At 46.6% G+C, this 14,789-nt stretch overlaps 2 protein-coding genes across 6 annotated transcripts in view; both read right to left on the reverse strand.

The window, feature by feature from the left end:
• Window positions 1-478: 478 nt before the first annotated feature.
• Window positions 479-9,615, reverse strand: SLA2 (Src like adaptor 2). Of its 3 annotated transcripts, XM_033153216.1 has the most exons (9): window positions 9,410-9,615; window positions 8,313-8,565; window positions 7,093-7,266; window positions 4,645-4,741; window positions 3,500-3,586; window positions 3,205-3,308; window positions 2,946-3,095; window positions 1,053-1,183; window positions 479-658 (listed from the first exon to the last, which is right to left on the reverse strand). In XM_033153216.1, the coding sequence occupies exons 3-9, from the start codon at window positions 7,199-7,201 to the stop codon at window positions 527-529; spliced, it is 810 nt and encodes a 269-aa protein (XP_033009107.1). In that variant the 5' UTR covers window positions 7,202-7,266; window positions 8,313-8,565; window positions 9,410-9,615; the 3' UTR covers window positions 479-526. The 3 variants fall into 3 exon arrangements, with proteins under 3 accessions (XP_033009107.1, XP_033009108.1, XP_033009109.1); XM_033153217.1 differs by lacking the exon at window positions 9,410-9,615 and having other exon boundaries at window positions 7,093-7,241; window positions 8,313-8,861; XM_033153218.1 differs by lacking the exon at window positions 9,410-9,615 and having other exon boundaries at window positions 486-654; window positions 1,054-1,183; window positions 8,313-8,868.
• Window positions 9,616-11,588: 1,973 nt separating this feature from the next.
• The window catches only part of NDRG3 (NDRG family member 3), a 51,025-nt gene continuing 47,824 nt past the window's right edge, over window positions 11,589-14,789 (reverse strand). For all 3 annotated transcript variants that reach the window (XM_033153225.1, XM_033153224.1, XM_033153226.1), the window contains one exon: window positions 11,589-14,375. In XM_033153225.1, the coding sequence (XP_033009116.1) occupies window positions 14,206-14,375 (170 nt within the window). In that variant the 3' untranslated portion in view covers window positions 11,589-14,205. The remainder of the gene's footprint in view (window positions 14,376-14,789) is intronic.

Below are 14,789 nucleotides of genomic sequence, written 5' to 3' on the forward strand. Positions count from 1 at the left end.
CAGTAGTTGCATGGGATCCACATGATGGAAGACCAGCAGAATATAATTATTAAGTAGATAAATTAATGTGGTAAAGGGACCCCTGACCATTTGGTCCAGTCATGTCCGACTCTGGGGTTGCGGTGCTCATCTCGTGTTACTGGCCGAGGGAGCCGGCGTACAGCTTCCAGGTCATGTGGCCAGCATGACAAAGCTGCTTCTGGCGAACCAGAGCATGGAAATGCCATTTACCTTCCCGCCGGAGCGGTACCTACTTATCTACTTGCACTTTGAGGTGCTTTCAAAACTGTTAGGTGGGCAGGAGCTAGGACTGAGCAACGGGAGCTCACCCCATCGCGGGGAATTCGAACCACCGACCTTCTGATCAGCAAGCCCAGGCTCTGTGGTTTAACCCACAGCACCACCCACATCCTAAAAATTAATGTGAGAGAGCATTAAAAAAATAGAAAGAGGTCAATACTGAAGTCCTTTTCTTCCACATTCCAAAAATGGTTCCCAACAGTAACCTTAAGCGTATTGATCTTTCTCACTTTTCACTGATTGTGTCCTCTGAGGGCAGCTCTTCAGTCATTAACAGGTAGGAAGTGACAGCTTCCCTCAGGCCCAAGCTAATTGGCGAGTCTTCTGATAGCGGATTTTCTGCCAGCAAGTCTGAGCTAGACAGGAGAAAACGTTGAAGGATTAAATATGGTGTGAAGCAGAAGGATAAACATCCTTCTCTTGCAAAGACCTCATTATAGCATTCTGGTAGATTGTTCCCACACAAAAGCAGGCAGACATCCCCACTGCTTATCCCAATCACTGTCAGAAACTTGCTTTTATCTCTTGTTGCTATTACCAAGTGCAACCAAATGCTTCTTTTGCAGCAGAAGTATTTACCCACTACAGATTAAATGGTCTTATGCTTGCTGCAACCAGTGAAGGATGCCTGGCCAGAACATGGTTTTGAAGGCTGATAGTGCATCAACTTGAATTCAAACAAGCCAAAGCCCAGATAAAGAGACTGCTTAGGAACTCTGTGCTAGAAGAAAATAGGATAATAAAAGAATACTGCTGATCTCCTTCCAGTTGAGAGTTGGCTTCTTTACTACCATTGGTCGGGAAAGATTAGACTTCTGCCACAATGTAGAGCCTTGGATGAAGCACGGCTCCTTCAAGCAGCAACATAAGCCATCCCCAGCTTCTGTTAACAAAAGGAGGAAAGAATCTCCTAATCTGGGTTTTTGGTATTCCAGACCAAGCGCATAGTAGTAAACAAAGCTAAACTGCACTGATCACCACATACTTGGTTCAGTCTTGATATTTTAAACCAGTGTGTTGGGTGGCCGCACAAGAGGTGAGGAGCCTTTTCCAGCTCAAGGGACACATTCCCCTGTGGGCATCTTGGAGGTTGCATGCCAGAGCAAAGATGCAGCTCCTAATTTTGTGCAGTAGACTGACTTGCATGTAAAGAAGGTGGAGGTTTCTACACACACACAGGCATTCAAGGCATGGTCATAATTCAAGGATACATCCTAGCCAAGCCAAAGTACTTGGAAGGATGCAGAGCAAGCTTGTGAGTCAGAAGCGATTGGAGGGCCCAACACCACCACTTTAGCATGAGCAAGGAAAAGGCATCCTGTTGTGTTCCCCAAAGCAAACAAGCAGACTGCAATTTGTGTGAGTGGCAGCACACTTGCACATCACCCAGAACTAGTTTCACCAAGCATAGGATTGAAACCCATGTGATGAATGAAGTTAAGCAGTGCAACAAAGTACAAAATAAGTTGGGTATCAAATTGTGATTTCTTGTGGCCAGGGAAGCTCAGCTTTCCCACTCCTTATTCTACAGAAGCAAGTGAGCCTCTTTTCCATCTGACCAGCCAGGAAGTTAGCAGAGGAATAGCAGGCAGTGTGTGCAATCACGTGTGTGAAGAGCAACCATCCAACCTGTTAAAAGTCATGGATGAGGAATTTGTATTGCTCCAGTGGTTGAACTTCCAACTCCCATTAGCTCCAGGCAACATAGCTAATGGTCACAGATGATGAGAGTTTGTTAGGCTGTTAACATCTGGAAGATCAGAGTTTCTTGTGCATGAAATGTAATTCCCAGTACAAGGTGCACAAACCGTTTCTCTGTTATCGTAGACTGGAGTCTGTTACGATAAAGATAGTCTTATGGCAGTGTATACTACAGGCTTTTCCTGCATTGATAGCTGCCGCTTATAAAGCCCTGATGATGCCTCTTAAGTACACATTTGTTTTTTTTTCTGACAGGAGTGCACGGCAGCTATTCTCTTCTATGGCAGAAACTAAAGATGTTATACTTGGGTCAAACTGTCTGATATGAGAGATGCCTCTTTCATAAAGAGTCCATACTGGCCCCCTTCATTCTCTACATCCATCTAACCCTCACTTGCTAGTGCAAAATGACCGCCTACCCAGGTATAGCAGATGGACTGGTCCACCTACTTACCCACTGGGCTTTAGCACAACTCTCATCTTCTGACAAGAGGATTTGTCAGGCCTGACTTCAGTTTTGGGGAGGCCTTGGGCAGGCTGCTCTCCATAGAGCCTCCCAGTGCCCTCTGGCATTTGGGCTCGCCTGCTGCAGCCTCCCCTCTCAAGGGAGCCAGTGTATCCAACCCACTATGGGCTCCTACGCACTACAGCAACAAGGTGGGAGACTGCCAGCCTCCCCCCTCATACACTCACACTCGCAGGCTTAGCTGGTGGCTGAGCAAAGGGCTGCTGCTGCAGTAGCAGGGCAAATGCATGAGCAGCTGCAGCAGGAAGTGGCTGGCTGCTGTAAGAATACAGCCACCAGAGGGCCCAAAGTGTCAGCCCAGTATGCCAGGTGCTGACACCAGGACTGCTTTGTAACTACTGGAGGCCACCTCAAGCAGGAACAAAACAGAATTTAATCTCCCTTTTATCAACCCGGAAGCAGGGGGAAACAAAATTACCGGAATAGTACTCCACCAGCTCCTGCAAGCTTGAGAAGGTGAGGCGAGGGGAAATGTAAAGCCAGCCGTTTTCCATGCAGTTAATGCGATAGTGTTTCACACAATCCCAGGAAGCACCATTTGTGTGTCTGATAGACAAAGAGTAGCAACCTGCATGTGAGAGAGAACGCCATCAGGCCACAAAGTAGTATGAAATCATCACCTCTGAACTTCCTGAGCCCACTTTGTTCCCTAGAAGATTGCTGAAGACTCTCAATACCTTTCTTCATTTGGCTCTCTCTGATCAGAAAATAACCTTCACTGTTGGAAGGCAGCAGCAACAGCTCCTCAGCCTTTGATCGGCTGATGCCCTCATAGAGCCACCTGGAAGAGAAGCACACGCCACTTACTGCCCAGAACACTTGTCCCATGCAAGCTAAGAATGGTTCCTCCAGGGATATGCACTGTTCCTTGTGGTTTTAGGCAGCTCCTTAACCGCCCAACTGCTGCCCAAGTTACTCCCAACAGGACCATGTATATTGCTGCAGCATAAACAGGAAAGCAGAAACTCGTACCTGTGAGAGATTTTGGCAACATGGTTGCTGGGAACATAGCAGCCTTTGCCCGTGGTTACTGACTCCACTTTCCACCATTCACCATCTCTGTTAAAAGAAAATCATATTGTAAAATTGAGCATCAAGACTTTCCAATGACCTCTTCCTTGAAGATCTTCCCTATTCATAATTGAGAATTGGGGAAGGGGCAGGCCATTACCGTGACAAAAATACTTAAACTGTTTCCAGCAGCTTTCCTTTTTAAATAACGGAGAAAGTCTGTTATTTGTTGATAGATGGGGGGGTGACAGATGTCGCAGCCAGATCGCCCTCACATCCATAGATGGGGATAAATACGACATGGCACTACGAGAATGTTCAGTCAGTATTTCTGCTTGTACAATGGAACATTCTCCTTCTCTCCTCCTCCCCTGTGCCCCCTAACTGTTCTAGGGGTTCCCCCAACCCTTTGGAGCAGATATGGGGAGGGTGTGGCTGGGGGAGGAGTGGAGGGGAAAGTCCCATCGCATAAGCAGAAATCCTTGAGATGAGGGGATTCCTTAGTTGGATAGTACCCAATGTTTCTCAGTTTCCTTAGCAGCCCAGATGGATCACACAAAATTTCATCATGCAACATGAGGTCTCATGTGCTGGGGACATCTATGGAAAAAGGAATTTACATACTATTTGTATTTCTGTGATGACAAATGGTTTCTAAAATTTTAGTTTGACTGGCTGACTTGTTTCTTAGATTTGTATACCACCTTTTTCTCCAATGAGCTAAAGGTGGTCTACATGGTTCTCTCCTTTCCATTTTCTCCTTACAACACCTCTTTGAGATTGGCTAGGCTGAGGGACGTTGACTGGGCCAAGGTCACCCAATGAGCAGGGAATTCAATCACTGGTCTCCCAGGTCATAGTCCAATACTGTTACACCACATTTGGCTTTCAATTATCTTTTATATATTTTGTGGAGACTCAAGTAGAAGCCAAAGGAAATGGGCCTTAAGCACAAATGACAAGAGAGCTTGGCCTTGATCAAACTTCAAAAAGTCTCAAAGAATACGGGCCAGTTCCACAAGGACACCCTTGTTCCACACCTTTGTGTATGTCTCAAGATGGGTAGAGGGAATTATGTCATTCAGCATCTCAGTGCTAGTACTCACTCAGACAGCAAATTCAGCTGCTCTCCCATCCACAGTATTGGCTCTGCATGTCCAGAAGGGAAATTACACACAGCAACAGCTATAGGGGTACTCTCACCTACAAGTCAATAAATAAAGACATAGTTAACAAACGACTTACCATCTTTCCATGCCTTGAGCTTCCTTACAATGCAATCTATGTGGGGCTACCCTTGAAGAGTATCAGGAAACTTCAGGTGTCCTAGGAGCAGGATGCACTCTTATTACAGTGGTGCCTCGCAAGACGAAATTAATTCGTTCCGCAAGACTCTTCGTCTTGCGGAAATTTCGTCTTGCGAGGCACCTTTTCCCATAGGAACGCATTAAAATTTAATTAATGCGTTCCTATGGGAAAAAAAGTCCGGGGGCCCCTCCCGACCGGCACCGGAGCTAAGCCAAGCCGCGTTTTAAGACTGCAGTGAGCGAACAGCAGCGCTGCTGTTCGCTCGCTTCAGTCTTAAAACGCAGCTCCGCGGCTCCGGGAGGGAGGGAGGGGGCCGTGGGATAATGCCCGACATCGGGCATGATGCCACGGCCCCCTCCCGACCAGCACCGGAGCTCCGCGGTGCTGTGTTTTAAGACTGCAGCGATCGCTGCAGTCTTAAAACGCAGCTCCGCGGCTCCGGGAGGGAGGGAGGGGGCCGTGGCATCATGCCCGACATCGGGCATGATGCCACGGCCCCCTCCCGACCGGCACCGGAGCTCCGCGGTGCTGTGTTTTAAGACTGCAGCGATCGTTGCAGTCTTAAAACGCAGCTCCGCGAGGGAGGGAGGGGGCCGTGGCATCATGCCCGACATCGGGCATGATGCCACGGCCCCCTCCCGACCGGCACCGGAGCTCCGCGGTGCTGTGTTTTAAGACTGCAGCGATCGTTGCAGTCTTAAAACGCAGCTCCGCGGCTCCGGGAGGGAGGGAGGGGGCCGTGGCATCATGCCCGACATCGGGCATGATGCCACGGCCCCCTCCCGACCGGCACCGGAGCTCCGCGCCGCCGAGTTTTAAGACTGCAACGATCGTTGCAGTCTTAAAACGCAGCGGCGGGGCTCCGGGAAGGAGGGAGAGGGCCGTGGGATGATGCCCGACATTGGGCACGATCCCACGGCCCCCTCCCGACCGGCAGCGGAGCTTACCTTTTCGCTGCGGTCGGGAGGGATGTTGTCCGCCTCTGCCATTTTGGATCGACTGCGCATGCACAGTCGATCCAAAATGGCGGACGCGGACATCACCCCTCCCGACCAGAGCGAAAAGGTAAGCCAGTTTACAGTGGTACCTCGCCAGACGAATTCGTCTTGCGAAAAACAGGCATAGACGAATTCGTCTTGCGAGTCAACCAAAAACTCGCAAAACCCTTTCGTTTTGCGAGTTTTTCGTCTAGCGAGGCATTCGTCTTGCGGGGTACCACTGTATAACAGTTGCACTGGCTTCTAGTTCATTTCCAGAAGAAGAAGAAGAGTTTGGATTTGATATCCCGCTTTATCACTACCCGAAGGAGTCTCAAAGCGGCTAACATTCTCCTTTCCCTTCCTCCCCCACAACAAACACTCTGTGAGGTGAGTGGGGCTGAGAGACTTCAGAGAAGTGTGACTAGCCCAAGGTCACCCAGCAGCTGCATGTGGAAGAGCAGGGAAGCAAACCCAGTTCCCCAGATTACGAGTCCACTGCTCTTAACCACTACACCACACTGGCTCTCCACCACACTGGCTTTCCAGACACAATTCAAAGTGCTGGTTATTACCTTTCAGACCCTAAATGGCTTAGGCTCAGGTTATTTAGTTGGTACAGTGGCTGGTGTTAATTTTTAGAGCTCTAGTTGACTGGGTTTTATGGGTTTTTTAGCCTTTCTTTGTTAGCTGTCCAGGGAACATTGATGATAAACCAAGTAATGGCAACAAATGATCTAAAAGACTTCCCATACAGAAGCTGTGCAAACCTTCAAATAAACAGAGGAGGCATTTCTTGACATCCCATTGGTGGTTGGGGCACCACAAAAGGGTTTATCGATTGTGGGACTCCCTCTCCAGGGAGGTTTGTTTTGCCCCCTCTGGCTGTCTTCCCCTGCCTGATTAAGACATTCCTGCTTCACCAGTTAGTTAGCCAGCAAAGCTGAAAAGTGTTTTAAACTAGTAGCAGCAGCCAACATGGTACCTTCCATATAGGGTTGGGAGCTCCAATTCCCATCAGTCCTAGCCAGCACATCACCAATGGTCAGCAGTGGTAGGAGTTGTAGTCCAAGACTATCCAGAAGGCACCACTTTGGTTCTCCCAGTCACTGATCATCCTTCCCCCACCTGGTACCTTCCACTGTGCTGGATGGTCCCAAGTTAGCAGTGGTCATTCATTTCAGTGGATCTACCCCGAGTAGGACTAGCATTGGATGCAACCCTAAGCTTTCTATCTCCAGGGGCTGGTAGCACAGAACAACCTCCCACCTTGTGGCCTGACACCATGGCTGAGGCCAAGGGCCTGGCTGTTCTGCACGTTGGACTGTGGGCTTGGCTGAGTAGCAATCTGCTTCCTCCTGCTGGGCAAACTTCCCATCACAGTCTGCCGTCAGCTGGTAGATTTAAGTAATAGTGGTCTAAAAGTACAGTATTGAGAGAGACCTTTTAACGAGAGAAAACAAAGAGGGTCATCAGCATCAACTTCAAGATTGCATCCAGCCTCCTGTTGAGCTTCCATTCAGTTGCTCACCAATGACATAAGAGCTTTTTCTACATGCTAAAACTAAATGAACTAGGTTCCCAGCTTGGAGTCCTCTATCCTTGGCTCCACTCAGTCACATGCTCCAAAAGATCTTGTGCTCGGCACCTCTTCTATCAGCCATTATCCACCCTTTGCTCTGAACTCAGTTATCTGCCAAGTGCTTGCAGTGTCCTTGCACTGTGTAGGGGAAATAGGCAAGAAGCCACAAAGCCATTTGCTGCCTCTGTAAGACGTTACTGGCTTCATCATTGGTTTGGTTATTGGTTTGAGTCCTCAAGGAAAGCTAACATTAATAGCCCAAGCAATAAGTAGTTATCCCTGGAAATAGACTCAAAATCAGAGGGGTCATGAAGACTTAAGCTGGCCTGGCTCATGAAAACAAGTAGGAGTTATGCCTCTGTAAAGCATTATAGTCAGGCTAGATCAGGGGTCAGCAACCTTTTTCAGCCGTGGGCCGGTCCACCATCCCTCAGACCATGTGGTGGGCCGGACTATATTTTGAAGGGGAAAAATGAATGAATTCCTATGCCCCACAATTAACCCAGAGATGCATTTTAAATAAAAGGACACATTCTACTCATGTAAAAACACGCCGATTCCTGGACCATCCGCGGGCCAGATTGAGAAGGTGATAGGGCCGCATCCGGCCCACGAGCCTTTGGTTGCCTACCCCTGGGCTAGATTAAGGTGGACTGAAGCCTTGGAGCTGTACTACTCTGCAAGACTGCAGTACCAATAAAAATATGGACCTTTGTAGTACAAAGGTACATCATCCTGGTTAAAGGAAACAAAATTTGATGTCTAGGATGCTAGCACTGAGCCCTCTCTTGCCTTCTTTGTATCTTTAGCCATGTGAAGTAAGTTGGTGGACAAAAGTGAGCAAAACCCATGAAAAACAAGTTTAAAATATGAAACTACAAAAACAACACCACAAAGATAAACGCACCTGACCAGATTCTCTGCATTCAGTGCTCTTCAGTAGTTTGGATTTCTTGCTGCAGTGTCTTCCAAGCAACAGGCTGCCCTCTTGTTCTGTACACAAATACAGCTATTTTAACCCAAACAGCAGAATCCTCTTGGCCCTTCTTCCCTGAAGCACAGCTTAAGCCAACAGCCGGTGAGTTTGTGCTGCTCTTGTTGTTTGACTGCATGTTCTTGAGAAGAGCTGAATCTCGAGAACCCACAAGCTGCTCAATTTCCTTTTGACGCAAGTGGAAAAATGGTTGGTGTGATAGAAAAAAGGGAGGAGGAAACCACACAGAAAACAGATGCTTCTACAACACTGTTTGACTTTCCTTTACCACGAACTAGAGTCAGGTAATTGTAGCAGGCTAGATACTACCTGTGGACTGGCGGTCAATTATGCAGAATGGCCTTTCTTGTCCCCCAAAGGTTCTAGAAACTAGACAGACAGGTGCACACTGTATGGGATTGCAAGTTTTAAATCCAGAAAGTCTCATGTAGCGGTGGTGGTTCAGTTTAGAGAACCAAAGGGCACAGATGTGGAGAAGGTGGCATACCTGCCCAGCAGTCCCTTTTCTCGGGCATCTATTTTGCTTTCAATTAATGTTTTCAATTGCTTTCAGAATGCTTTAATATGTTTTAGAATGCTTTTGTTTGTTTTTAAATGGTACATCTGTTTGCCTCCCTGGGCTCCATGGGGAGGGGAGGACTGGATATAAATTCAGTAAATAATGACAATAGCCCTTCTTTGGTCCTTAAGCAATGCAGTTGGTCAGTTAGCTTATGCAAACTTTAATGTGACAGGAGGCCTCAGTACTATTAAGTTCCTGCCTACCTACTATTTATGAGATTGTATCTTTCACAGCAGCCTAAAATAAACTCATATCACCACCACCATCTCCAGCTGGTGGTGAGTATAGACCTCACAACCAACCAAACACCTCACGAAAACAGAAACAATGGGGTGAAAGTAAAGTAGAGCAAGCGGTCAGTGGAATAAACCTATTTTCTGCTCTTTCAGGGCAATACTTGATGGTATAATAACCATTTTATCCAACTATTTTCAAGTTGTTTTCTTACCATGAGATGTAGTTCTGATAACACCTCTGCCGTTTCATCAGTCCCATGGAAAGTAACGTGAGTAGCGCACATCATGAACATTTTCCGAGCACTCGTATTTCTGTGTATTTAGAGATTCTGATGAAGCGCTTTGTTCCCCGATGTTCCTGTTCAACTAGTCACAGCCCCCAGATTGCTACATCAGGAAGTTTAGATGTTCTATGTAGATTTTTTTTTATATCAAAAAAAATCATCCATGGACAAGTGGAGCTTTCTGGCAGTATTAGTCATAATTATTATGTATGCAAAGACCTCACAAAGCTACCCTCAGAATAACGTGAGGTTGCATTTGCATAGGCAGCACCCCAAGGTCACAAGGGCATATTGAGAAATAGATTGAAGAATCTGGGTTGATAAGGTGTCAGACATATATTCATAACGTATTCGAAATATCCACTCAAAATCATTTTGATCAAGAAACCTGAAACCTCCACAATGCTTCTCCATATGGTCCACAAGTACATTAGCGGATCATTCCAGGTGTTAGACCTCTCGTACTATCAATTCTGTAATGGTTTGTGTGTTAGAGACAAGCCACTCTAATTGTAAATAGCAAGGGAGTGTACACATTTCAGCAGTGGGAATGGTTTTGTTAACTCCGTCTCTAAGAATTTACTGTGCTTATGAAGTTCCCTGGTAATGCTGTCCCAACCAGAGAGAGCCATACTCTCATGGGATAATTACTTTTGCTCACCCTTTTGTTCAATTTGTTGCTTTTTAGTTACAGAAACCACTCTTTGGGGAAATTCACTTGCGCAATATAAAAGATCTGGAGGTAGGGGGGAGTCAGGGATCTCTGAGAAAACCACACCCACCTGAGGACATCCCCCCCCCCCAAGGTCTTTGCCCCCCCCCGGCAGCATAACTCCTAGTGCATGCTGCTTTCTGTTGTCCACGTGCAATTTTGGGGGGGGGGGACCAGTGTGCTTTTCTTTTTTAAATGACTTTCCTGCATACCTCATGGATATCTGCACATCTTAAAGGACCCAATAGAGCCTTGTTTCTTTCACATTTCTGGTACTTGCCCAAAATGAAATACTAAAGTTTATGAATGGGGACTGTACTAGGTCAAGATGGTGTCATAGCCCTGGGCATGAGCTCATAGTCCAAGGGTGAGCTGGCTAAGTCTGGAGCAGCTGTACTGGTGCTGGCCTTGAGCTCACGGAGTCCAAGCAAGGACTCTTAAATAGCTGCCTCCTGCACTGTGCCTGCCCAATAATATGGGAAGTAAATCAGGTGGGAGGTCACTGAAAGAGAGAGTAACACTCATTTTCTAGATGTAGCCCTTTAAGATCTACATTCTTCAGGCCAACATGGTGGGAACAGTGGAGTGTGTGTGTGTGTGTGTGTGGACTCATAAGGCCTCAGTAAGAACAATATGCTCGCTTAGAATTATCCTTGATGTTGTAACTACTGATCTGCCTCATAACCATGGGTTCCAGCTCAGAACAAAATATGAAACGTCTTCAGTAGTCTGGGAAAGAGCAGTTCCCATAGGGCAGGGACGTCCAACTCCCCAGAGGCTGCTATCTAATCTGGGGGGGGGGAGGAGAATCTAGCAGTGATCTACACATTTTGGGGGGCGAACCCAAAGTTGTTAAGCTTTTTTGGGGGGCAGGCCAAAGTTGTTGAGCATTTTTTAGTTTTTGCAATCGTGCACAATTGAAGGGAAGAACAAGGGGGCTGGGCCGGATGTCATCTACCACTATCATCTGGGGATCAACCTGTCGATCGCGGTCGACCGGCTGGACATCCCTGCCATAGGATAAGCGGACTTTCAGCACCGTGTTACCCTTCATTTGTTCATACTCTTCCCTCCACCACCCCAATCTCAAAATTCTGGATGAAATTTACATGCTATAACTACACAAATTGTGTCTCTTTGATTTTTTTTTTAGTATTATCTACACTTCAGACTCTCTACCATGGCACTCAAAAATGTCTCAAAAATATCTGCACTGCATAGAAACATTGACAGGACACTAGCTATGCTGTCCATCAAGGTTTTGTGTTTTTGAACACCGGAGAAACTCACTGTTTCATTTGATGACCAAGTCATTTGATGACAAAATCTGATAGTTCTGACCTCTGGAAATTAATGGAGACTAGTCCAAAGATGGAATAAACACACAGAGCCACATTAACAATGAGACTCGGTTATAACTTTATTTAATTGGTACGAATTTTCCCTCCCAAGCAGAATCTTCCGGTTCCCTATTTGAAACAGAGCCGAACCTGGTTTTCCCAAGGATCTTGGCCCCATGAGCCAAATATATTCTGCCACCATATTATGAATAAGTCAGCAGCACACCAGCAATTATTTCACTCTCTTATCAGATCAGAAATCACACACTTCTGGTCTTCTGTGACCCAACGGGAAGCAGAAAGCAGCAACCTTTCGAATTCAGGAGATCAATATAATCTGGGAACTATCTAGCTCCCAGGGCCAGCCTACCCACTTCTATCAAGATTGCTGAATTTGTCAGACAATAGTTTAATATCAGCCTATGAAAAATATATAAAAAACAGGCCCTAAACAGAGCACGCTGTTACATTATACAGTACACAGATGCATTCCCTTAGCTCAATACAAGCTCAAGATGCCTGCATGATGCAAGCAGAATAAATCATAGACCCAATATAGTCCCGCCCGCACCCCAAGTTTTTTGTAGCAACATAACTGCTTGGGGAAAGGCTATAAAATTGACTTGCCTGTCCCTCCAGATGTCTAAATCCGTAATCTGAAATCTCCACTGACCAGTTTGCTAAGTTATTCCCACATATTGCAAACAGCATGTTTCATAATTAAAAGGCTTGGGGATTTCCCATGAGGAGGCTATAGGAGTGAATAGGGAAGTTTATAGAATGCCAGTTTTAAACAAGGAAAATGGGGGTGGGGGTGGGATTGGACTACATACACTTTAATAGAACTGGCATTGCAATTGCAATGCATCAGTGTCCAGCAAGTTTAGCAAATACTGTATAGAATAAATACTTCCCAATTGTTGAACATCAAAATTGCTGCTACATCAAAATTGACATTATTATCATAGAACATTGTGTGACTACTTGTGTGAAAAAACAACCAAACAACCCTCCATCAATGATTTAGAAATCTATGGTTTTTGATTTAATATATAGTTCACTTTACTCAATCATTAAATATATTTTGGAACCTTCATTTCATTTTTGGAGAGTGGCTGTCTAACAGGTGTAACTGACTGGGCAAGTCACTGTCATGAAACAGTCAGGGTAAGATATTTGTATGAACATCTTAAGCCAACTGTTTTCTTCTTCTTCTCCAGCTTGGGAAAGCACTGGTTCCCCCGCCGCCCACCCCAAGGGTGGCAGAAGTCAGTCATTCTAAATATAATCCAGCTCCATTTCTAAAGCCTCTATAACCCAGCACCCTGGCTACCGCATAATGTATAAAATCCCTTGTACACTGCTGAATAGGACACTTTCATCAGGGAGAGCTAAGCTCATTAGAAACCTTGCTCTTTCTTTAATTGATGTCCCAGCAGCCCTGGTAAGAGATCCTTTTGCATGCCTTTCACCCACCTCAGCTATGAAAGACTTCCCTACAGTGTGAAAATATGCAGCATATGCCGGGATGCACTCAATATTTCAGACAGTGCAGGATTCAAGACCCACCCACCCCTGAAGTTTCAAAACACTTGAATCTTCACCCCTGCCCCAAAGACATTGTAAATACTGCAGCCAAGAGCCCTAATAATCTTCAGCTGAAGCACGACTAGAAAGCAGTTCTAAGTGCACAAGCCACAGAAATTATTCGGATTCAAAACGAAACAGGAGACCCACCACTTTCACATGGTTTGACAACACAGAAATCCGGGGGGGGGGGGGGGAGGAATGGCACCTTCATATACAGTAACTCTCTCCGTTAGCACCAATGGAATGTTAGCGCAATGGATGCATGCAGATGGACATCATTTCAGTGACGAGCGCACTGGGGAAGCTCACTTGCCACACTTGTGCCACACATACACACACAATCTCCTTCCCTAGTCTGAGCTCAGGAGGATGCTGCTTTTCCAGTTTGAGTAGAAGCTAGATTAGCACAGCATTAATTGGCCAGCCCTTGAGTCACTCATAAATGTTCCCCACCCACCCAAAGCATTGCTCTGTGCAGCGCCGATTAGCTGACAGCCATGGCTGAGTCATGAAACCTCCCCACTTTCTCGGAGCATGTTCCAAAGAGTTTAAAAAACCCAACAAACAAACAAACCAAGACCGAGCAAATACCCGCACAGAAAAAACCTTTTTGTCAAAATGCAAAACATCACAAGAAGCAGGTTACGTATGAAGGCTGGGAGCGGTGGTGGTGTGGAATAAACGCAAAGCAGACAGCTCACCTGAAACATGGCGGCCATGTGGTGGGAAAGGAGAGAGAGACTGCTTTGGATTATGTGTCAGCAAAGGAGCAAAGGCAGGGGGAAAGTGGTGCTCGCCCTGCACAACCAACCCTCCCCCACCCCAAAGGCCCACAAGCCCACTCCTGTTTTCAGAAACATCTGTACGCAGCCTATGTTTCTGTAGCCAATACAGGGAAAAAAGAAAAGATTTGAAACATAATGCCAAAGAGACAAATAGCTGAGAAGGTGGCAAGTAAGATGGGCAGGCACAAGGTTGGGAGGGGGACTTATTAATGCCACATGTTTGGGTGAACACTGGATTCTGGGTGGGTTCAGAAGGGGAGAAGAGGGATTGTCTGGATACAGAAGATGGTTGCTTGCTTAGCAGGATACTTCCATAGTCTGAGGAGCATCAGCTGCTCCAGGAATTCCAACCGCTGCCTCCCCTGGGTTGCTGGCTTGAGACCGTGTTTGGCTGCTCTCTCCAGAGCCAACGCTGGAAGACGACTGGGTCCGGGAGCGGATCAGTCTGGTCATACTTGCAGATGGCACTGGAAGGAGAGAGGCAGTGAAGACCAGAAATAAGCAAGTTTTGTTTTACTGCACTAAAAAAAATGCCTTAGAGATGGAAGAAGCATAAAGTGGAAGGGGGGGGGGAGTGGTGCTGCAGGAAAACAAACAAAAAGACGCACCACCTTTTCGGAGCTGCCGGATAGTGCAATGTTACAATGGCAAATGCAAGTTTCCCAAACCCATGTTTACCACAGTGAAACAAATGTAGGGGGCATAGTAAAGGAGAAACAGCAGGTGGGAATAGGTGCTTAATCCCTCCAACCTCCCCTGCAGATACAATCCCACCCAGCTGCTCCACCCCCACATTCCCTAGTTGTGCTCTCATTTTGTACCCCTCGCACTTGCAAGTGCCCTCTCCCCCTCACATCTGCTGTATGATAGGTTTGCCGTAT

The sequence above is a fragment of the Lacerta agilis genome, chromosome 6 (genome assembly GCF_009819535.1).
Source record: "Lacerta agilis isolate rLacAgi1 chromosome 6, rLacAgi1.pri, whole genome shotgun sequence".
Classification (NCBI taxonomy): domain Eukaryota; kingdom Metazoa; phylum Chordata; class Lepidosauria; order Squamata; family Lacertidae; genus Lacerta; species Lacerta agilis.